The following is a 25,078-nucleotide window of genomic DNA, read 5'->3' on the forward strand; positions in this document are numbered from 1 at the left end:
ATAGGGGAATAAACGAAAAAAGGGAAAAGTGCATCTGAACATGTATGTAGGAATGTGGAATGGAGACTCCTTAAAATTCATTGCATCTTTATGTTACCTTTACGTTATAATTAACATAGTTTTATCACTTTATGGTTATTGGCCTCCGTCCAATATATGTATATTGCTTGTTATATTGTTCGTAGTATACTTTTTATGGGCAGGTTTTATCTCCTTATAATGAGCCTCTAAGAACTCAATGTGTCATTACCGGATGACACAGAGCTCTGCCTACGTTCTGGGTCATTATTTGATATTATTAGGTTATGGGATACTATTTTATCCCATCAGTCATCACTTCTATCCTCGTGTTTATTTTAAGCCTTTAGAGATCACATTAGTTATTTTTATGGAACACAATAAAGGAAAAGTTGGCCATCAATCCCTCTCATCCTCTAGTCCCTTTTGGAATGCTGCGCCAGGTCACCAGTTTTCTGTTACTCATTATGGCCCATTTACACATAACAACGATCGCTCGAAATTTGTTCAAATGAATGAATTTGAGCGATAATCGTTCAGTGTGAATGTGAGAAAAATAAACTTTAAAAAATGCTCACCATTTGTTGTTTATCACTGACTTTCTACTCTAACAGGGGGTCTCGTTGCGTGTAAACGCTCCCGGCTCAACGCTTCATATAGAATGTGAAGCACTTAGCGAGAATTTAGCGATGTTTTTTAGTCTAAACGCTCTGCAGGAGCGCTGAAGATCTTAGGGGTGACGACAGCATTCATGGACTCGCTTAAGCGACTACTGGCCTGTGTTAAAGGGTCATTACGTCCAGTTCTACTCACACCTCCTCATTGGAGCGTTAATCTGGTTGGCATCACCCCCACACCATCTCACATCTAGTGCCTACTTATTTCTCTCGGCCTTTACACTATATACTAGTCCCATCTTGTATCACGGGTTTGCATCACCCATTTTGCCTTCCAAACCCATCATAAATGTCAATGGCCGCCATGTAATACTTCATTTTCTCCTGCGGAGGAGCTGCAGAAGAATTAAGCACTTCTACAAAAGTTCATGTGCAAATTACAGCTGGTCCCCTAGATTTCCCGCATTTGGATACCTTGTGTCCAGCTCGTTTCCCAGCGGCCTCATAACAAAGACATTGTCCAAAGTGTCCACCTCATTGTGGCACACGTAACAGAAATATAACCTTTCATCTGAATGCGGGATTAGGCGGCGACACAAGTAAAACCTCAGCTGCATATATGCTTCAGATGGGATACAATGAAATGTGCAACGTGTCACCGTCCTGTAAACCCACAATATACTGCGAGACAAGACATTCGCACGGCGGTGCCAGGGCGCGCAGGCATCTCTTACCCTTCAGACGAGTGATGTCTGCCATCTGGAGGGACACGTTGGCCAGCAGCTTCTCCTACAAAACAGACAAATATTTATACAGTCAGACTGGTTCCGTGCCGCCACAATTGTCTGGATGGCCGGAACTCACAAATTAATTCTCTTGTTAAATGTGAGACATGGAAACACACAAAGGCTCATTACTGCCAATTGTGTACATCCAGTCGGTGCATGTCAAGTACGGCAGAGAGCCAAGACTGTGCGACTGTAGGCAAGCCAAGATCTCACCATCAAGAGCTAAATATTAGCTGCTCGAAAAACACAATACCACTAAAATTAGGAGTTTAAAGGGATCATCTCGTTATGTTGAGCCCTATCCAAATGACCCATGATGTTCATGAAAAAGAAGTATGAAGCCTCTAAAACAGTGGTTCTTCCTCCGGCACACCTGGACCTTACATTTATCCTTTATCAATGGCTGACATGGTATACAACATTCCCAGCCCATCACTAGGATATAACATTTGTAAGAACAAGTCTACAAGCGCAAGTAAAACTTGTCTCGAATGTATGGCCAACTTACGGTTCGTTAAAACTAGAGCTTTGGGTTCCGTTTCTCTGCTCAGTAATGGAAACAGAAGAACAGGACCAACTGTCCGAATGGAACGGTCATGTGACAGAACCGAACAGACCCCACTGATTATAATGGGGTCCATTTGGATTCTGACCAACCGGCATTTTACAGGAGAAAACTGTGCTGCGTGTAGCGTGACGTCATCCTGCATTTTACGGGAAATCAGTGACGGAGGCTCAAAACTGAACATCTGATGCTGATGTGAACAGACCCTTATAGTAAAAGAAACATGCCTATACCCACCTCTTAAAAAAGTGTGCCCCTGTCCAGAGCTAGAGTCCTGTTCACCTTCATGCCGAACCCAAAAGAAGCTGGTAGCGGTCATGTGCACAATGAATGGCATCTGACCACTACCAGCCTCTTCCAGGTTTGGAGGGGGGGCAGGGGGATAGAAAAAGGCAAGTAGAAGCTTATTTCTTTATTTTGCACCACTTTCATCAGGTTTCTATAGTATGGCACGATTGGCTGGATTTGAGTGGTCATACTGCACAAATGTAATTTCAGCCTTGGTCGCCTAAAGTTTTCCAACAGGCCAGATTTCATCTTCCCAAGACTATAGCCTGCCATCGCCAACAATCATTTGTTAATTCTGCAGCCAATGATTGAGTTTGCAATTAAGACTGAGCAATCTAAGGCCAGTCTCACAGGGGTGTACTGTCATTGTGTGTTGTGTGAGCTGTTTGTCTGTGCACAACACACAATGCCAACAGCCCATTGATTTGTACCACGACACTCACACCTGCTTTTTTTTTTTTCACGTGTGTATTGTAAAAAAGCAGCATGCACTATCTTGGCAAGTATTACGCTCACATACATGCCAAGATATAGTATAGGGGTATTGGCGGCACGCAGCATGTATATGTCATTGCGTACTTGCCCTATGCTCCCAGGTGGCGCACGTCAGTGTCAGCCCAGCCCAGGTCTGCATGGTCTAACCTTTAGGCCTCATGTCCACTGGGTAAATGGAATTTCGGATTCCGTAGCGGATTTTGCCCATAGGGAATCATTGGCCATCTGCGGGTCCATTAAATTGATTTTTGCACCCGCGGATGGCATTTTAAAAGAATTGCGTTTTTCATGCGCGGGAGAAAAAACGCAGCATGCTCCATTTGCGGCGGAATCCGCGCGGATCGGCAACATTGATTTCACATTGATAGTATTGTGTGCGGATATCTGCATGCAAAAAAATGCCATTTAAAGCAAATCCGCGGCAGATTCTGCGCGGATTGTATTTTTTGAGTGGACATGAGGCTGGGTTCACATAGGGCAGATTTGCCATGGAAATTCCATGTGAAATTTCGCTGCAGCAAGTCCGCCTGCGGCCACTAATCCCAGCATTGACCAGCCATGTGGACGAGATTTGTCAAAAATCTCGTCCATAGGGACGGCCAATCCGTTGTGGCAAAGCTGGCGCTGCGGCGCGGATTCCCCGTCCGCAGTAGGTCTATTTTTTTTTTCCGTTGCAGCCGCGCTGCTCTCTATGGAAGCAGAAAAGCATGCGGCCAAGCCGCTCCACAACCCGCGGCTAAATGCCGCGGGTTTTGCAGCACTTTCCTGGTGGAAATTTCGCAGTTTTTCACTGTAGCCAAACCGCAAGATTCCGCCCTGCAAGAAGCCAGTATTAGTAAATAAGCCTCTTCTGAAAAGACACAGACTTAGGACTTTACTACTGAAACGTTGTCTCACATGTTGGCCTTGTTGGAAAGTAAAGCTTTGCCCAGTGTGCTCGTTCAGTCTTCTTCCGATTTAGTGTCCACGGCAAGAGGAATTGTTCATCCCAACTGCCAATCAACATTGTAGCAAGTCTATCCGGACTTATTTAAATACCCTTTACCCCAGGCAATTGGCGGGAAACGAACAGCTGCATGAACGGTCGCTCATAATTTATGATAGTTATTGCACCTGTTCGTTTCCATTGTGCGGAACACATCCCCTACATGAGAGAACGCGCTGCTGGCAAATAATTATTAGGTCTACCTAAAAGGTGTGATAAACAAAACGAATTATCATTTCACTGCTTGTCAGGTTTACACTGGGCAATTATCAGCAAGGAGCGCTCATTCAACTGTCAATTACCCCACGCAAGAACCTATGTTACTATATCTATTTTACTCTAAAGGCCCAATTACACGTAATGATTATTGCTCAAAATTCATTCAAACGACCGAAAATGAGCGATAACACAGGTCTGCGATGAAAAAAAAATTGTAGCATATTTAATTAGTGGGTTTAACAGTATTTTTTGTGCTGATTACGGTAAAAATAGTGAAAAAATTCCATCACCCCAAGATAAGTCACAAATTTCACCTGAAATTTTCTTATTTTCAGGGTTTTTCAGGTTCAGTACACGTACGACAACGAATCTAAACTGTCTGCTAGGCGTGACCTTGACTGCAGTCAGTGACTCAGTGTGGAGCCAGCCACTGTGGGGTACGCATCAAACAGTACGGTATTTATAAGAAATGGCTACTACCGTGTTTCCCCGATAGTAAGACACCCCCGATTGTAAGACGTATCGGGGGTGTCAGGGGGGGTCGGCCAATGTAAGCCGTACCCCGAAAGTAAGACATACCGTAGAAAAAAAAAAATCATTACTCAACTCCCCCGGCGTTCTGTTGCGCTCCGGCAGGATGTCGCTCGCTCCTCGTCCCCGGAGCAGCATTGCTTTCTGAATGCGGGGGCTTGAAATCCCCGCCTCCAGAAAGCTAATACACACGCCGTCAGCCAGTTACAGAATGGCTGTGATTGGCTGAAGGCGCACGGGGCTTCAGCCAATCACACTATTCAATGACATCATTGAATGGCTGTGATTGGCTGAAGGCGCACGTGGCTTCAGCCAATCACACCCATTCAATGATGTCATTGAATAGTGTGATTGGCTGAAGCCACGTGCGCCTTCAGCCAATCACAGCCATTCTGTAACTGGCTGACGGCGTGTGTATTAGCTTTCTGGAGGCGGGGATTTCAAGCCCCGCATTCAGAAAGCAATGCTGCGCCGGGGACGAGGAGCGAGCGAAATCCTGCCGGAGCGCAACAGAACGCCGGGGGAGGTGAGTAATGATTTTTTTTATTATAAGACATACCCCGAAAGTAAGACATAGTGGGGCTTTTGGGGATAAAAAGAAAGTAAGACACTGTCTTACTTTCGGGGAAACACGGTAGGAGATGTGTCAACTCTCCTAACTGTTTCTGTTATATTTGTGGGACTTATATCATCAAGAAGCAACAAAGGAACATTTCTAATTTTGTTCAGAAGGTGTATTTTGCATATTTTGGTATGAAATTAGGGGACCATGATAAATCTTGGGCTCCCCATATAGTGTGTTCTGTGTGTGTTGAAGAACTGAGACAATGGTTTCAAGGTAAGAAGAAATAATTTCGTTTTGGAGTACCCATGGTTTGGAGAGAGCCTAAAAATCACAGTGATGACTGTTATTTTTGTTCTTGTTCAGTGCAAGGTTTCAATTTAAAAAAACAGGAAGGACATTTCATGCCCAACCAACATACGTTCGGCTATTCGCCCTGTTCCTCATGGACCTGACTTGCCTATTCCTTCACCTCCAGATACCCTGGACAATATTTTAGACGATTTAGACCAAATGTCACATAGTAGCAGCGATAATGATGACAGCTATGATCCAGGCACCAATGACCATGAACTGAACGATTTAGTATGAGATCTGGGCCTACCAAAGGATTCAGCGGAAGTGTTAGGGTCTAGACTTAAAGAAAGACATATGTTAGCCTCCGGTGTTTCATTTTCATGGTACCGACTTAGAGAAAAGGAATTTGTCCCTTTTTTAACACAAGAGGGTGAACTAGTTTTCTGCAACAATGTACCTGGAATCATGGAAATGTTCAACATAACGTATGACCCAGAGGAATGGAGACTTTTCATAGATTCGTCAAAAAGGAGTTTGAAAGCCGTACTTCTTCACAATGGTAACCAATATGCTTCTGTGCCTGTTGGACACTCAGTCCATCTGAAAGAATGCTACGAAAATCTTGGGTTTGTTCTTAATAAGCTCAGCTACTCTGACCATAAATGGACCATTTGTGGGGATTTGAAAGTTATTTCCATGTTACTAGGTCAACAAAGTGGTTACACAAAGTTTCCATGTTTCCTCTGTGAATGGGATAGCCGTGACAGGAAACAACACTATGTCAAGCAGACCTGGCCAATCAGAAAGACTCTTATTCCTGGAGTTAAAAATGTTGAAAGACAAAGTTTAGTGGATCCTAAAAAGATCTTACTTCCACCACTTCATATCAAATTGGGACTAATGAAACAGTTTGTGAAAGCATTACACAAAGAAGGAGAGTGTTTCAGGTATCTTTGTGAACAGTTGCCTGGTCTATCAGATGCTAAGTGAAAGAGGGAGTCTTTGTTGGGTCTGACATAAGAAAACTTTTAAAAGATGAAATCTTTGTCACTAAAATGGAAATGGAAGAAAAAAATGCCTGGAATTCATTTAAACTTGTTGTAACAGGCTTTCTTGGAAATAAAAAAGACCCAAACTACAAAACTTTGGCTTCTGAATTGTTACAAAACTACAAAATCTTGGGCTGCAACATGAGTGTCAAAGTCCATTTCCTTCACTCACATCTGGACTACTTTCCAGAAAATCTTGGGGCTGTAAGTGAGGAACAAGGAGAACGTTTCCATCAAGATCTAAAAGAAATGGAGCGCAGATACCAAGGTTGATGGAATGTCAACATGATGGCAGACTACTGTTGGATGTTAAAAAGGGAAAATTCACAAGAACACAGCAGAAAAAGTACCAAAAGAAGCTTTGATGGAAAAAGAAAAGGTTTTTACAAAGACTTATAATAACTTTGCAACACATGTGTATCACTATTATGCTTATTTTAGCTAGGTATTGTGGGCTTTTTTGCTTTTACTTCATGTTAAAATAAAAACAAATAAAAAAAATTCCGTTTTTTGTATTTTTTCCAAATACTTCAACTTTATTTTGTAGGCAAGCCTTACGTGATAGAAAAAAACCCATGTCATTTTTGAAATCTGTGCAAAAAACTACATAAAGACGATTTAACAAAATCAAAACAATTTTTAAAAAAGTTTTTTTTGCAGACCTGTGTAATCGTTACATGTAAACGCGGGCATTGTGCACTTTTCGGTTGAACGATGATTTTAAGGTGAACTTAAAATCCATCGTTCAGCTAGTGAGAGAAAAAGTATCTCTAAATAGACCGTACACGGTTATCTCCACAGGAGACGGAAGATTACATTGTAACCTGCCAGCAGCCATGAAGAAAACAATGCAGCAGTGTGCACAGCTGGGCGTGTGATTAATCACAGGCTGGGCTCTGCAAACAGCTCCTGGAGGCCCTTTCACATGAAAATGAAGAGGATAACATGTTAATGGCCATTAACACTTCATGCAAATACATCGCAAAATCTTTCAATCTTTCAAATTATCTTTGCGTGTAAATTGGCCTTAATCAATTAACCGTCTTAACGGTGAGGAGTGTAAGGTACAAGTACGGATCTACAACCACCATACTGAATGGTTTTCCTTCATACAGAACGTGGGTTCTTTGAGCCGCCCGTAATCCACTGCCAATTGGTACAGATCTTTTATACAGTCATTTACAGGAAATTAGGCCTTGACGGGACTCTGGCGATACCATTGAAGTGCACCCACATGTCCTCCAATGCCCCACACTTCAGGATGAGTGGCAGCTGGACTTGGGGGATTACGGGTAAAGCCTGTCGGGAGGCAAACCCTTGAACACCGATGGAGTCCGACCTCTAGGATCCTGGCGGTGGTGGGGGCACATCGCTGACTACATACACTATGGAAACAATCACTGTCCGTCGCAGATAAGAGCACGCCGGCTTTGGACTTGGCAACAAGTTAGTAAGTTATCAAGTATATTAACTTGTGCTAAGAAATAAGCAGGAAAACTGCAAGGAGAAGCAAATCTACAAACCCCTCAATCTTCTTACTGTACAGCTGGGAGAAGAGAGATTACGGATGAGAAGACGGTTTTCTCCTGGATCAGCTGTAAATCATGAACTATTGATTTATGCATTAATATCATAAAGGAAGGAAAACCTGCTCTTGGGAGGGGTGTAAACACAGCATGCAGCGCTCCCCGCTACAGCCACATGACCCCAGGCATACCGCCAGCGGGAGGGATTCTTTACCACCACCAAGGACATAGTATAATAGACTTGTAATCTTTAAAAAAAAAAATGCAGAAGCAGCACCGAATTATTAGACAATTATACTATATATAGCGCTCTTTTGCCGGGGTTTCTGATTGGCCAGTGCTGATCACATGAGCAACTGTGGCGAATCAGAGAGCAGGTACAGCGCATTGGTAGTCTAATGCTGGAAATGCACTGCGGGGACTAAGTAGCCTGAAGGTTTCGTCGGCTATCTCGGATGGCTGAAAACGGAACTGGTGGACCGAAGGGCCGGCAGAGAAGAACACCTGCACGCAACACCCCCCATTCTCCCCTCTATATAGTCTACGGGCAGAATTTGGTCCCGAAAGCCTTATATTCCATGGTCCTGGGGATCTTTGGAGATCTGCCTGGTCTCACACAGGACCTGGTAACTGCTTAAATCGATACACCTGTGATTACCTTCCCGTTACAGACAAGTCCACTAGAATGTGAAGAACGGTTCCAGTACTATTGTATAATATCAGGGACTACATTAGAGGAATCCAGGGAGACAATATATGTGGTTTCATTTTTGCCTTTCCAGCATTTGTCAGAGCTGCAGGCGCTGCAGATGCATTTGTCATAGTGATGTATTGACCTTTATTTCACGAAAAAACAAATTGCCTTTCCCTGTTGCACAGCAGCAATAGACTTTGCACCGTGGGCGAGTGGTAAATGACCCGTCAATATGTAAAATATGAGCCACTATTCAGCAGGTTATTAACAGCTCTGATATATGTAGTAACTTATAAATGAAGGTAGTGCCAAAGATTAGCAGAACTGTCCGCTATGGACAACCGCTTCTAAAGCTGGCCATAAATGAGATTCCCAGCCAGCTCTTCCTGACTCCTTATTGTAGAGGTCAATAGGGGAGAAAGCCGTAACAGAGGTCAATAGGGGAGAAAGCCGTAACAGAGGTCAATAGGGGAGAAAGCCGTAACAGAGGTCAATAGGGGAGAAAGCCGTAACAGAGGTCAATAGGGGAGAAAGCCGTAACAGAGGTCAATAGGGGAGAAAGCCGTAACAGAGGTCAATAGGGGAGAAAGCCGTAACAGAGGTCAATAGGGGAGAAAGCCGTAACAGAGGTCAATAGGGGAGAAAGCCGTAACAGAGGTCAATAGGGGAGAAAGCCGTAACAGAGGTCAATAGGGGAGAAAGCCGTAACAGAGGTCAATAGGGGAGAAAGCCGTAACAGAGGTCAATAGGGGAGAAAGCCGTAACAGAGGTCAATAGGGGAGAAAGCCGTAACAGAGGTCAATAGGGGAGAAAGCCGTAACAGAGGTCAATAGGGGAGAAAGCCGTAACAGAGGTCAATAGGGGAGAAAGCCGTAACAGAGGTCAATAGGGGAGAAAGCCGTAACAGAGGTCAATAGGGGAGAAAGCCGTAACAGAGGTCAATAGGGGAGAAAGCCGTAACAGAGGTCAATAGGGGAGAAAGCCGTAACAGAGGTCAATAGGGGAGAAAGCCGTAACAGAGGTCAATAGGGGAGAAAGCCGTAACAGAGGTCAATAGGGGAGAAAGCCGTAACAGAGGTCAATAGGGGAGAAAGCCGTAACAGAGGTCAATAGGGGAGAAAGCCGTAACAGAGGTCAATAGGGGAGAAAGCCGTAACAGAGGTCAATAGGGGAGAAAGCCGTAACAGAGGTCAATAGGGGAGAAAGCCGTAACAGAGGTCAATAGGGGAGAAAGCCGTAACAGAGGTCAATAGGGGAGAAAGCCGTAACAGAGGTCAATAGGGGAGAAAGCCGTAACAGAGGTCAATAGGGGAGAAAGCCGTAACAGAGGTCAATAGGGGAGAAAGCCGTAACAGAGGTCAATAGGGGAGAAAGCCGTAACAGAGGTCAATAGGGGAGAAAGCCGTAACAGAGGTCAATAGGGGAGAAAGCCGTAACAGAGGTCAATAGGGGAGAAAGCCGTAACAGAGGTCAATAGGGGAGAAAGCCGTAACAGAGGTCAATAGGGGAGAAAGCCGTAACAGAGGTCAATAGGGGAGAAAGCCGTAACAGAGGTCAATAGGGGAGAAAGCCGTAACAGAGGTCAATAGGGGAGAAAGCCGTAACAGAGGTCAATAGGGGAGAAAGCCGTAACAGAGGTCAATAGGGGAGAAAGCCGTAACAGAGGTCAATAGGGGAGAAAGCCGTAACAGAGGTCAATAGGGGAGAAAGCCGTAACAGAGGTCAATAGGGGAGAAAGCCGTAACAGAGGTCAATAGGGGAGAAAGCCGTAACAGAGGTCAATAGGGGAGAAAGCCGTAACAGAGGTCAATAGGGGAGAAAGCCGTAACAGAGGTCAATAGGGGAGAAAGCCGTAACAGAGGTCAATAGGGGAGAAAGCCGTAACAGAGGTCAATAGGGGAGAAAGCCGTAACAGAGGTCAATAGGGGAGAAAGCCGTAACAGAGGTCAATAGGGGAGAAAGCCGTAACAGAGGTCAATAGGGGAGAAAGCCGTAACAGAGGTCAATAGGGGAGAAAGCCGTAACAGAGGTCAATAGGGGAGAAAGCCGTAACAGAGGTCAATAGGGGAGAAAGCCGTAACAGAGGTCAATAGGGGAGAAAGCCGTAACAGAGGTCAATAGGGGAGAAAGCCGTAACAGAGGTCAATAGGGGAGAAAGCCGTAACAGAGGTCAATAGGGGAGAAAGCCGTAATAGAGGTCAATAGGGGAGAAAGCCGTAATAGAGGTCAATAGGGGAGAAAGCCGTAATAGAGGTCAATAGGGGAGAAAGCCGTAATAGAGGTCAATAGGGGAGAAAGCCGTAATAGAGGTCAATAGGGGAGAAAGCCGTAATAGAGGTCAATAGGGGAGAAAGCCGTAATAGAGGTCAATAGGGGAGAAAGCCGTAATAGAGGTCAATAGGGGAGAAAGCCGTAGTAGAGGTCAATAGGGGAGAAAGCCGTAGTAGAGGTCAATAGGGGAGAAAGCCGTAATAGAGGTCAATAGGGGAGAAAGCCGTAATAGAGGTCAATAGGGGAGAAAGCCGTAATAGAGGTCAATAGGGGAGAAAGCCGTAGTAGAGGTCAATAGGGGAGAAAACCGTAGTAGAGGTCAATAGGGGAGAAAACCGTAGTAGAGGTCAATAGGGGAGAAAACCAATGTCGGACACCTTGATTATCTCCTTTTAAAAAAATAACAAAAATCGGGCATTTTGCAGGCCAAGCTCGCTTAATGAGCGCCTCCTGTTTTCTGTGAATAGAGGTGGGTGACTGAAAGGTCTCCGGCCGCTCTGCCTACATTATCAGACAGACTATAACTCCTGTGTAAAACCTCAGGAGAGATAGCTGCTGGGATGCCTGTCAGGGCCTTATGCACCAGACGGTCGCCCCGTGCAAATGTAAATTAAGGTTTGGGCGTACAAGCGCCAATCACTGTGAACCGTAAGTCATTTAAATGCCTACATAGGCCCATATGAAATAGCCTTTATGCACATGTTTAAGGTACATATCCATTACTGCTTTATAACATTGTATAACTGCACATGGGTAAGCTGACCACCACCTTGTTGCATGTTTCAGCTGTAAGGGGTTAACATAAAGGGTAAAAAAAAAAGAAAACAGAGTTCCATCAAAATTGCCACTTGCGCCAAATTATGATGCTATGATACCGAGCATGCTCACTGAGAACTTTCTGATGAGATGATGTAAGTACTATAGAACGTTTTGGGAGCTGCGTGACAGGAAGAAAGTTCAGAGACTACAGAGGTGCAGAGAATGGCTGCTGAGAGAGGACAGTGACCAGAGAGCCTGGAGTGAAAACAGAGTGTGTCAGCGATGTGTCACCAACCTAGTGGGACATCTGGATAGCAACAAGGATTCCTGAGAACCATGATACAGAAGTGCTCCCACTCGACATACTGTAGGTGAGGCCGGCCTCAGCAAAAGAGTTAGTTGTGCACACCATTACGGACACCACTATCTTAACAACGCGGCTGTTGTATTGAAGGGCGGTATGTAAAACAGACTGGGACTGTTAGCAAATAGCCAATGCTCGCGTAGATGGACTGTGATACTGTTCAGGGGACGCAAGCCTACATAGGAAGGACATTTCACCACAATATCACCACCCACGACACAACCAGGTTTTATGTGATTTTAGGCCATGATGGCTGGTTGGAAATGCATTACATTACTCTGTGTATATTCTTGTATTGTGGTGTGTCGCACAGATCTATTACCTATTCACACAGCGACTCTGCTACTTCTTTCAGGAACAGTTTCTGTTGGGGGGTATGGAGACAGATTGGTCTGAGTAGGAGCTGCATACACAGAACGGTGGTATAGTTTAAGGTCCTTTTAGATGAGCCGATTCTCATTTGAACAAACGACTGACGTCACCGCTATCTCGTTTGCTCTCACGCAGCCTGTTGATACGGGCAGATACATCGTTGCCTCATTCAAACGAGAATCGTTCAGTCTTCCACATTCGCCGTATAAGTGACTGAGGGATGGAACGAGCGCTGGTTAGACCGAACGATAAGTGAACGACCCAACGATGATATTTATGCTTGCAGAAAAGGAACGACGAGAGGAAAGCTAACGATTATCGTTCGCCGTTCAGTCATTGGCTACGTTCAGACCGAATGATTATCGTTCTATCCTTAAGATGCTCACACTCCTTCAATAGCTGTTGGGCAAAAGCTCATTGGTGTTACAAGGGAAAAGGAGTCAACATGTCAGACATCATCTGTCAGGAGAAAGTCAGGAGGCCCCCACCTGACTGTGTTCTGTCTCATTGAAATATACGATTTTGGACTGTAGTGTGTATGGGGGGCCTGCAGGCCCTTTTTACACAAGTATCACGGGATCGGTTTTAGAAGGCTCCACAATAACCAGATCATAAAGGATCCTAGTGATCTGATCTGATTCTGTCTGTCTTCTTGGATGTGGGGGTGTTTATCACCTACCTGGTGGGTAGCTGATAAATGTTCTTAGTGGGAATACCCCTTTAAGAGTGTGCGCACATAGCTGTTCCTTGTGAGCACTAACCATTATTCCGGGCTATGATATAATGGCTTATTTGTTTAATTGAGACGGCAAGAAAAAGAAATGCTGATAGTATCAAGCCATTATGTGCCTGCAGAAAAGGAATTTCATGTTTATTCAGGAAGTGCTAAATATCCTGCTGTAACCTGGACTACAATTCTTCTTCTTCCCTACCTGCCTGATGGACACGTTTATCCACATTCACTCTTGTAATGCCATTTCAAGTGACAAAACTAGCTAAAAACCGGTTACGACCCTGCCACATCCGATGCACAGAAGACCATGATGATGAAAATGACATGGTTGATTATTACGCCACAGACAGACTTTTAGAGAGGCAAAGATAAGACTATTGTGAGAAGTAATGCGGATCTGAAGGCTCATTTACATGCAAAGACAATGTTTCAAACGATTGAAAGAGTGACACTTCTAGGGATCATTTTACACAAAGTACTAATGGGCACTAATGTCTATTAGCACTTTATCAGCGTCATTTGCGTGTAAATAAGCCTCCAGCAGCTGTTTGCAAATTCCAGCAGGTGGTCTGAACTTTGCACTCAGCTGCATCGTTTTCGCACGGGCTGCCAGGGGACTGTCAGCGAAATACAAATGTAATCAGCTGCTCCTGTGGAGAACACAGTGTGCGGGGTCCCTGCTACGGTATTTTCCTTCGGCTGAATGATGGATTTTATGCTCACCTAAACATCACCGTTTAGCCGAAGAGTGAAAGATGGAAGTGTTTACACGCAACAATTATCGCTCAAAAGCCATTGTGCAAAGTCCAGACCACATGCTGGGATTTGAAAAGAGCTGCTGGAGGCTCATTTACACACAAATGAAGGTTATAAACTGCTAATGGACATTAGTGTCCATTAGCAATTTATGCAAAACGATCGCTAAAACTGTCAATCTTTCAATCATTTGAAAAATTGTCTTTGCGTGTAAATAAGCCTTAAGTTATTTACTTACAAGCCATTTACACGCATTGATTATCACTCAAAAGCCACCGTTTGAGTGATAATAGTTGTGTGTAAATGCTCCCATCTTTCACTCTTCGGCCGAACGATGATTTTTAGGTGAGCATAAAAGCCACCATTCAGCCAGAGAGAAGATAACACAGACCGCATACAGTGTTTGCTGTCCATGGTACTAATTTATGCAAAGGAGCACTGATTACATTGTATTCAGCTTGCAGCCCTGCAGCAGAACAAAGGAGCTGAATGCAGAGAACAGACCACCTGCTGTTCTCTGCATACAGGTCCTGGGGGCTCATTTCCATGCAAACGAAGGTGATAAGCTGCTAATGGACATTAGTGTCCATTAGCAGTTTATGCAAAACAATCACTCGAAACCTATCTTTTGAACGATTATCTTTGCGTGTAAATGGGCCTTTAGTTAGATTAAGTGATCTGCAGTGCAGGGAGCCCCTTTTCATACTCCGCCTGTTCACCGTTGCTGCGGCGTCCCCCAGCACACACCAGTGTGACTCTTTAGAAGGCTGTGTTTCCCCCCCCTCCCTAAGGATGAATGAGAACATGCACATAGCCTTCTGAGGAAGAGTCATCTCTATGGGAGCGCACACAGAGCCTTCACCAGCTGACACTGCCGGAACGGGGAACTGCGTATGAAAAGAAACTCCCCACAATCCATCAACATACCGTTATGGTGCTGATGGCCGATGCCAGCTTCCCATTAATAATCTTTCATCGCCACGATCTGCAGCACCGAGCTATATCGTTATATTACTAGACTGCCAATGAGCACAAACCGCGAGAAAAGCCCTAAAATAATTCTGAGAAGCACTGAGTATGTAGTTCAGCATGGGCGACAAGTGCCACGCGGCTATAATCAACATGTCTGTCACCATGTACCGCCACCCTCAGATACAGCAGAAGGTTTATGACAGACCTGTCACTGAACGCTGCCCTACATCTGGTAGCTCCCAGTCTGCTTTTATAGCTCCCGTTGGCACAAACACTGCTGTAAAAGTTTAGCTATTTAACCCTTCCCAATCCAGTTTGTTTTCCTAGTGGGCTTACTCTGTTTCTGCTGTTATACAACGGTGCTATATGCTGGCTAAAGCCAGTACTGCATGAGGTGACATGTTGGATAGGCTCTGACAGCAGAGAGGCTGGCAATATACAGTAAGAGAACCCCAACAGATGTCTTCTAACATCAGAGCTGTACAGCTTTAAATCATAATGTCTTCAGGAGGTCAGACAGTGGATTGGAAAGGGTTAAGCCAACGGTAGGGCAGAGCTGTCCCCGTACCAGACCGGGCCTTACAGTGAAGGGTCTTCAGGTGGCACATCCGGCTCAGGAGGAAATGGTTCATATAGACAAGGAGATGCGAATCCCCCCCTCACCCTGAACTGATCAGCAGAAGTCCGTATACAGTACAGTGTGTACTCTATAGTATCTGGCATGTTTCTGTATACAGCAGATACACTGAATCGCCTCTTTATTAGAGACATCTAGCCCTCTCACTGGTCCCTGTATGGAAATTAGGGCTGTAACACGTTTTCTATGGATCAGTTCCAGTGTTAGTCCATATAAGACGGGGTGGGAATGATGTGAGCGACTTCCAACGAGGCCTTGTCATCATTGCTAGACCCGCCAGGACTTCAGAGGAGTGTGACCCATCACATCCACCCATGTCCAATGCCAAGTCCTGGAAAGCCTCCATGATTGGCAGTGGCACTGATGTTGTATTCTTCAGTTACATAACACCGCTGGCCCTTTTGTAAGAGGCTAAACCTGGGACTTACGGTGCGTTTAGACGGAACGATTATTGGTCAAATGAGCAACAGAGAAGGATATACGTTTTAAACACGCGCAAACGACTGAAAGACGAGCAAGATTCGGGAGGTTGTGATTAGTCATTTCGTTCCAGCCGGCATAAAAACCAGCGCCGGCCCGTTCCCTTGTCGGGCAGTTTAATCACTGATCGTTCAGTGTTTCACATAGGAACACAATGATTCTCAACGAGAACCATGCAGTCTAAACAGGCTGCCCGAGGGTGAACGAGCCGCTGATGACGTCATCGGTGCCTTCACTTGGACTAACGAGAATTGGGACGTCACTCGGTCCCATATTTCTGAATCACTCATTCCCAAGGTGTGTTCTGGATTGCAATCACTAATGTGACAAATATCCTTACATTAGGCCCGTGACACTATACAAAAGGCTCAGCCTGACGGTGGGCCTCCTGACCTAGACTTGAGCGGCAGAAAGCTATGAGGCTTTCAAGGTCAGGTTGGGAGAGAGCCGCCCTCGGGCCGGGATGCACAACCAGCTCTGCAGTACGGTGGGGTGTCATTGCCCTCAGGGTACACGATCACTTTGTAAAAGGGTTTACAGCATAAGATATCAGCATCTCTGTGCTCTAACACACTGATGCAATCACCCTACAAGGATCCCAAGCTGTAGCGTGTAGTAGAGCCCAGAGCTGCATTTACAACTCCGCTTTTTGCTCCAGGAACCTGCTTTATGACAGACGCCCCGACAGAAAGGCTGAGCGCCTACATTACAAAGCTGTTTGCTTCATTGTATTCTGTAAAGAGATCTCTGGGTGGAAACACTACAGATTCCAGAATGCAAGGACCCGGAATAGATGGAGCGGAGAGAAAATTGAAGGAAGCGACGTGCCAGATGTAGGCAAGCACTTGGTGGCTTCTGTCAGCCCCATTGAGATGAATGGAGGGGTGGCAGTTTGTTTGTGGCCAGCACTCTAATCAGTCTGACATCACTGTGGTTGGGAGAAGCAACCCCACAGTGATGGGAAGTGGGAGAAATGGACTGGTGGGGGTCTCACTGGCAAGACCCCCATTGTGGATAAGGGATAACTTTAGATTTTGAGATAACCCGCCTTAAAGCTTTCTTCACATCCTGCCTTTTGCTACCAAGAGCGGTATTCATCAGGAGGACCACCGGCATACCCCGCTGTTGGGTATACAGTAGCATGCTGGCCACTGTCTCCCACTAATCAGAAGTGGATCGCCGCTGTCTTCTACGAGCCGTACACCCGTGTGTTCATCACGTGACCAGGACGGAATTTTACCTGTTGGACAGTGAAAGCTCCTAATAAATGACAGCAAGCAGAGATTTTGAAGTCTGAGAAATTGGCTAATTATTCCTTGTCTCACATGCATTTGCCAATACTAGAATCCACCTTTTACAGAACTGTAAACCCAGAATTGCAAGAAAACCGTATATTAGACTTAAGGGGAACCTCTTATACCATTCATACTGCCATCAAGCAGTGACGGACACGCCGACCTCACGGCTCCGGCACTGAGGGGATAATGTGCTGGAGTTACAGAACTTACAAAGTTCCCTTTGCAGCTTGTGTATGAGCCGCGGCCCCCGCACCGGGAGCGATGGCTTTCTGGCCACCAACATTGGCTTTTTATCACCAACATTTTTGGGATGAACTAAAACCAGATAGTGAAACATTTCCCAGTTTTCTATTAGTTTTGTTTAATTGTAGATTTATTCTGTTGTCTGTACACGACTATGGGGGCGGCCATCTTACCTAAGCTGCATTTAACAGCATCGAGAGATGCTTTACAGCAGCCTCCTGGCCCATCTCACAATGGGCAGGAGGGGACCCGTTGACTTGTATGGGAGACTGTTCTAGGCATGTTCTGTGAGTGGCGCTACCTTACATATAGGCGTTTACCTTGCAGTGTAATCCTGCCTGTGATGTTAAAAGGCTCTTTTACTCGGGCCGACAGTCGTTTGGACAATTGATCGAGCGCTGACGGCACCGCTAAGGTCGTTGGCGCTCACGCAGAGCATTCAAACTGAAAGACTTGCCGACGACTCGCGGTCTTCTCGTCCGCTTTCGTTTACACGGAATGACAAACCAGCGAGGGTTTTTTAAAAGATTAGCTTAAAAAGTGAGATTTTTTTCACATTCACACTGAACGATTATCGCTCAGATTCATTCGAACCAATTTTGAGTGATAATTGTTACATGTAAAACGGGCCTTTACACAACGCTTGAGCGATAATCGTGCAGTGTAAATGCAAAACAATCGCTCATTATTCATTCGCAGTTCGCCATCACTGACTTTCAGTTGGCAAAGAAGGGGGAAGCGCTGAGCGAGAACCCAGCGATCAGTCTTTCTATCTAAACGCTCTGCACGAGCGCTAACGAGCTCAGCGGTGAGGTCAGCGCTCGTTCAGATGACCATCGTTCCATGTAAAAGGAGCATTACTGAGATCAGGAGGCGTCAGGCTGGTATAATGCCCGTTACAGGAGCGGGTGACGTCACCACTAGTTGCTTGCACTCATGCAGAGCGTTTACACCGCAGATCACCGCTGAGAATTGTTGTCTTCTTGTTCAGTCCTTCACATTCCTATATATACACGGAGTGCGGAGCGTTTACACGTAATGATGCGTGAGCGAACGGACGATGATTTTTATGCAGACAAACTGGACAAATGAAAGGCGAACAAAAACTGCACAATGGCGCATGTATTAAAAAAAACAAAAAAAAAAAAAACAAGAAATAAAAATATGTTAAACACAAAAATCTGATCTATATTCAATCACAGGGATCGTGAAAACAGCGCCCCCATTAACTAGAGGGAAAGGGGCAACAGGGAAATTTGACACAGTGACGCATTATAGGCTGATATATAAAATAAGGCAACTCGGATTGGGTGAAAACGTGTGTATCTGGGTAAAGAATTGGTTCAGAGATAGAAAGCTGAGGGTGGTAATACATGGTTCATACTCTGATTGGGCCACCGTCGCTAGTGGGGGCCACAGGGTTCAGTATTGGGCCCCATTCTGTTCAATATATTTATCAACCACCTGATAGAGGGACTGCAGAGTAAAGTATCAATATTTGCAGATGACACAAAATTATATGAATACAACGGAGGACAATGTGCGGCTACAAAAGGACCTAGATAAGATGGGGGCTTGGGCAGAAAAATGGCAAATGAAGTTCAATGTTAATAAATGTAAGGTTATGCATATGGGCAGGAGAAATGGATGTCACCAATATACACTAAATGGGGTACAGCTAGGGAAAAGTGAGATGGAAAAAGACCTGGGGGTACTAGTGGGTTGTAGACTAAACTGGAGTAAAGAATGCCAAAAATTGGGATTATTTACCCTGGAAAAAAGACGGCTAAGAGGCGACCAAATAACTATGTATAAATACATGAGGGGACAATACAAGGGTCTCTCCCATGATCTGTTTATACCCAGGACTGAGACGGTAACAAGAGGGCATCCGCTACATTTAGAAGAAAGCAGGTTTCATCACCAACATAGAAAAGGGTTCTTTACTGTAAGAGCAGTGAGACTGTGGAACTCCTCTGCCTGAGAACGTGGTGATGGCAAAAACTGTATGGATATTTGTCTTTAAGTCATGCTGCTCCAGTCACTAGTAGCAGTCTTGACGCCACCAGGAATCCAGGGGTTTGACAGGGCAACGCCCCCTGCCACACCCCTAGTTCCTGATTGGCTGCATTCCTCAATGTTCTTGAAGGTCCTTTACCATCGTCATAGTAAGTCTACTTGGAGACCGGAGTGGGTATATTCAGGCCGCTGTCCCCGGAGGGCAGCGCTGTAAATGTGTGCTCCCATGTCTGGCTGTGGCAGGATCCCACATCTCTACGTCTGCCATCCCCACACATCACTGTGTAGCTTGCAGCACTGGGGACAACCCGGGGTGCATTCGGCACTGTGCAGTGATGGGAGGAGGCAGTCGGCAGTGGCCGGACCCCGCTGTTGGAACTCACCTGTCCCTGTAATTAAGCCCTGTGCAGCTGTGGGCTCAGAGCTGACCCTGGAGTGTAGTGCCCGCTGTACACCAATGTGTGCCTGTAGTTACTGGCTGGACGCCAAGGGTGGAAAACTCCTGCCGCCGATGTTCACCCCTGTGCGACTGTCGCCTCTGAGGACACCCCAGACTGCAGTCCTTGCTGTTCAGCTGTCGGCACTGCAGGGAACCCCCAAGCTGTAAGTGTGGCTTCGCCAGCGGCCATCCTGCTTCAATGTGCAGCAGCGGGCTCTTATGTGCTGTCCACAGACCCCTGGTGACAATGGGCAGGGAGGGTGAAATCATTCACCGGCGGCTACTAAACTGGAGGCACAGACCCACTGGCAGGGAAGCTGCAGTCAGGAACTGTATGCACAGGCTGCTAAAGGACCTTAAAGTATCTTGACGAATTCAGCCAATCTGGAGCTAGGGGTGTGAGAGGGGCGTTCCTCCTGTCAAACCTGTAGCTTCCGGTGGAGTCAAGGTACACTAATACCGTAGGAGTCTGGGTGCGCTGTTTTTGTAATCCCTGGTGGTTGCAGCAGTTGAACCCTGAGTAATCACACATTATCCCCATCACTCAAATTAGTTTGTTTGACGGAATTTTGAGCCATTGTTACGTGTAAATGGGCCAACAGTGAGTGTGTGTGTGTCAGGAATGCTATTGTTTCTCCTTGGGGAGAGCATATACGAGGTGAGTGAGGAGACTTATAAGGCCATTCATGTTCTTCTGGGTAATATGCAAATAAGGGAGATGGAACAATACCTCTGCAGTGCCACCTAGTCAATGCTAGACTCTTTATACAAGCCTTGTAACAATAACTGGGAATTGAAAGCCAAGCCAGAATCTATACACAGACAGATGTTTCGGGGTGTTTGTCCCTCATCAGTGTGCAGTAAGTGTCTGACTTTGCTAGCGAGAGGCCTGTGACGTGGGTCAGGAACGCCATCTTTTCTCCTTAGGGAGAGCAGATAAGTGTGTGTATTATATATGGATGCATGTTGTATATGGGGGTGTCCGGCGTGATAGCGGTTCGGTTCTGTAGACGCCAACTTATCTGTAGGGGCAGCAACAATTTAACCAAAAATAATGACCGACAGTCGTTTAAACGACTCCAGGAGCGCCAACATCACCGCTAAGGTCGCCAGCACTTGCTGCTGGATCGTGGGCATCTCGTCCAGCGCTTCACCTCCTATGGGAAGCAGGGAGAGTTTACATGGAACGACAAGCCGGCGAGCCAACAAGGTTTTTTTAAACTGACTGAAAAGTCAGCTTAAAACAACCACGAATGACAAGTGAGCGATTTTTTTCGCTTCATGCTGAACGATTATCGCTCAATTTAGTTTGTTTGTAACATTTTAAGGGATAATCGTTACGTGTAAATGGGCCTTAACTGTACTCTCTACATTGGGAATACACGTTGGTTCAGCTGAGTGTGCATGTGTGTTTTATACATGGGTGCATGTTGTATATTATGGGTGGGTGCATATTGTGTGTGTGTGTGGGGGGGGGGGGGGGGGTGTCAGGTGTGATAACAGTTATATAGTCCTTATCTCACCTGTATAACCATAGATAACCCCTCTCATTGTCCCTGTGGATTGTAGGTAAATACAGATAAAGGAACCCAATCCTAATCTCGCCCCATACAATGCCTATTGTTCACTGCTTTACCCCAGTCCTCAAGAGCGGCAGTCACTACAGACGGAACACTAAGACTGACATGACTGCAAGGCCAAAGCTCACAGGAGCAGATTTGCATTGCTTATTAGGTGTGCAATGTACAATGTAAATGGCGCCAAAGAAAGTAAATGGATTTTCATAGTTCCGCTCACACTTGCGTATATTTATTGCATATGTACACACCTTTAAAAAAGCACAGCCTATTCTATTTTACTGCGAATTCCGCGTGCAGGAGCGCTATTGTTCTCTATGGGTGCGTTCAAAACGCCAGGAGACATGAAAAAGAAAAACAGGAAGCCAGTGCAGGACAGCGTGCCTAAAATACTCTGTATAGGCGCAGGCAGACACGAGTGAAAGCGGGACAATACACAGGAATACGCAGTACTACACGCCAGTAAAATGCTACAAATGTTTACACAGCGTATTATGATACGGTGGTGCGAGCCGGCCTGACTATAACAACTTGGTGCAAGAAGTAGCCGTTGATAGGATATTGTTCTATTAACACAGGGGTACAGGCCGCTCTCCCCCCTCATCCTCCCCACCAAAGGGGGTGCAGGCTGCTCTCCCCACAGCTCCCCACTGCCAAAGGGGGTGCAGGCCGCTCTCCCCTAGCCACCCCTCCCACCAAAGGGGGTGCAGGCCGCTCTCTTCCCGGATCCTCAACCACAGGGGGCGCAGGCCGCTCTCACCCCAGCCCCCCACGACAGCGGTGTAACTACAACACTCCACACCCATCTAACATGTATTGCACCCCATACAGATCAGTGGGGTAAAGAAGCGGAGACCCCAACATTCAGGAAGCCGCGCTCATGACCGAATTATAGAGACCAGTGATAAACATACAAGCGCAGACCGCCCTGTAACACTCCAGGCGCAAAAAACATCTACTATTTACAGTGGAGATTTTCGGGCGCAGGTTCTGTCCGATGGCAACACGGACGTAACGAGGTGGGATTATACAGAGGTGCGATCTGTCTCTCCGACTGATAGTCAAAGAACCTACAGGAACACATAATGACCCACGGGCACCTCCACATGAACTACGCATCGCATCTGTCTGAGAACAACTGGGGAGCGAATGCAACGGATGTAGGTAGGGACAACGTGACTGTCGCGGCACTCGGCCGCGTCCATACAGATTAAGGCCGCTCTCACACAGGCGCTTTTTACAGCGGCGTTCGCAGTGCGCTGTAAAACGCTCCCATTGATTTCAATTGGGCCTCGCAGACTAATATTCGACAGCGGCATTTCTAACACCGCGATTTCCGAGTGCTGCCTGCTTTATTCTTGGTAAGCTTTAGCGCTTTTTTTTTTTTTTTTTTACACGCACCTGATCACAATGATGGGATGTGTTAAAAACCGCTGTACAATGCGGTCGAAAACGCTGCGGTAAAACACTGTGGTTCTGAACGTTCTGCGACCGCATGCGTGAGAGCGGCCCAAGGCTACTTACACACGGGGCATTTTAAAAGCTGCGCCCAATGTTCTCACGCGCGACTCGGATCAACAGACCGCACTCCGACATCCGTCCGTGTGCTGGAAGCGCCATATTGGCCGGCTATTATCACCTAGCATCTTACAGGACAAAACTGCGCCATTTCATCCCACGCTGTAACAGAATTAAACAATGGAGCCTGAACGTTAATATGAACGGACGCTAAGGCTCATGAATCCATTTGGCGCTCATCATTGTGAATGCGCAAGGGCATCAGTTTAGTTTTTTTTTTTTTACTTTTTAAGAAAAAAAAATACATCCGTGTCAGAGACAAAAAAAAAAGGAAAAAACAAAAAAAGAAAATAAATCAATCAATTTTCACGCCGTCCAAGTTCAACCGCACTTGGTGTAGTATAAGAAGAACGGAATTCCCTCCTGTAAAAAACTACGCCGCGACACCTTACGCTTTCTGGCTGCGTCCTTACAAAAAAGAAGCCCTGTAAGGAGCTAATACAGCGCCCGGAGGAGGGCGAGCAGCTTTAGCGCATCATCAAGGATGGCATTGCCCTGCGGGGTGGAATTTGCCGTCCGCCGACCCCTTAAATGGTTAAATACGTAAATTGGAACGATACAATGTCACAACAGAAAACTAGAGCTGAACTGATGACGTCACAAAGGGACCAGTGATGTCACACCCCCGCCTGCCCGCAGCCCCTCGGCTCTCACCCGCTCCGCCTCGCAGCGCTGGGCCTCCCCGTCCCGGGCCTGCAGCCGGTCCCCGATGTTCTGGTACTCGCCCAGTCGCTGCTCCAGCTGCCGCCGGTTGCTCTCCGCCTGCACCATCAGCTCAGAGTGCCGCTTCTCCAGCCGACTGCGGGCCACTTCGGTGCGCTGGACCTGCTCCTGCAGCGCCGACAGATCATCCTGCAGGGCGGCCTGCCGGGCGGACACACTCCAGTAGTTAAAGGCCAGGAGAGCGATCACCACCAACAAAGTCACTAACACAAAGGGCGGCAGCCGGCCCGTACGTCGCGGGGCTCCGAAGCCCACCATGTTCGCCCTCTCGGCCTAGCCCTGTCCGCTCTCACACCGTCTTTCTCCCCTCTTCGCCGCTGCCAAACCTGCTGTGACAGTGAACGCGTGAACCGAGCACAATGCACCAATAGGAACATAAGCATCCAGCCTCAGGGCAGCGGTGATTGGCTTAACGGGGTATTGTGGCCCCGCCCACATTGTTGGGTTGAATTGAAAGAGAACTAATGAGTGTTGAGGTAAAAGAATCATTGGTGTACGCATGCGCAGTACAGTTCCGCATTCGTTGTCATGGCCGCGTTGCCTGTCTCCGGGGGGCGTGGTTTGCACATCCGGTTACCATGGGGATATAACAATTTAGCTATGTACTACGTACAGAGTATGGTAGTTCTTGCGGGCAAACGGACGGCAATTGCCCGCAAAAGTTGTAGAAATAGTTATTAGTGGGGTACTATGCGGCATTGCTGCCTCCTGTTGTAGGCAGTCTTAATAAAATTGTGTATCCATGGACGGTAGAAATACATGTTGGAAATTTTATTATAAATATATATATATATATATATATATATACACACATACATACACACATATACATACACATATAATTTTATTTAGTTTTCTTTTTTTTTCAAATTTATCAGCGGGGAAAATAGCCTTTTTTACACATCGCAGACTATGATCTGCCACATTGGCGGAAATTCGAAGTTGAGCATAGGACCTCTGCTGTGGATTTGCAATCACAGCTGCTGCAGAACCTCCAGGTTCAATGAGGCTAAACCATGTACGGCTAATCAAACATAGATTCTGTCCCAAGAAGACACACGTCACTTCATTTTTTCCACAATGCAGATTTGAAATTCGCTACCAAATAAATGGGCTGCGGATTTGATGTGTAATCCTGGGCCTTTTGCGCGTGGCACCATTTCACAGGGATTTTAATTCAACATCAAAATTGCGCCCCATTCATTTGTTTGGGAATCTGCGCT

The 25,078-nt window shown here is 46.2% G+C and overlaps 1 protein-coding gene across 2 annotated transcripts in view; it reads right to left on the reverse strand.

The window, feature by feature from the left end:
* Positions 1–24,206, reverse strand: part of GOLM2 (golgi membrane protein 2) — a 50,253-nt gene extending 26,047 nt beyond the window's left edge. Inside the window, exons 1-2 of one of the 2 annotated variants that reach the window (XM_066592979.1) lie at positions 23,787–24,206; positions 1,370–1,424 (exon numbers count right to left, since the gene is read on the reverse strand). In XM_066592979.1, the coding sequence (XP_066449076.1) occupies positions 1,370–1,424; positions 23,787–24,113 (382 nt within the window). In that variant the 5' untranslated portion in view covers positions 24,114–24,206. The remainder of the gene's footprint in view (positions 1–1,369; positions 1,425–23,786) is intronic. The other variant, XM_066592978.1, reaches the window with a different exon arrangement.
* Positions 24,207–25,078: the final 872 nt, after the last annotated feature.

Source organism: Eleutherodactylus coqui, chromosome 2 (assembly GCF_035609145.1).
Source record: "Eleutherodactylus coqui strain aEleCoq1 chromosome 2, aEleCoq1.hap1, whole genome shotgun sequence".
In the NCBI taxonomy this organism is placed as follows: Eukaryota; Metazoa; Chordata; class Amphibia; order Anura; family Eleutherodactylidae; genus Eleutherodactylus; species Eleutherodactylus coqui.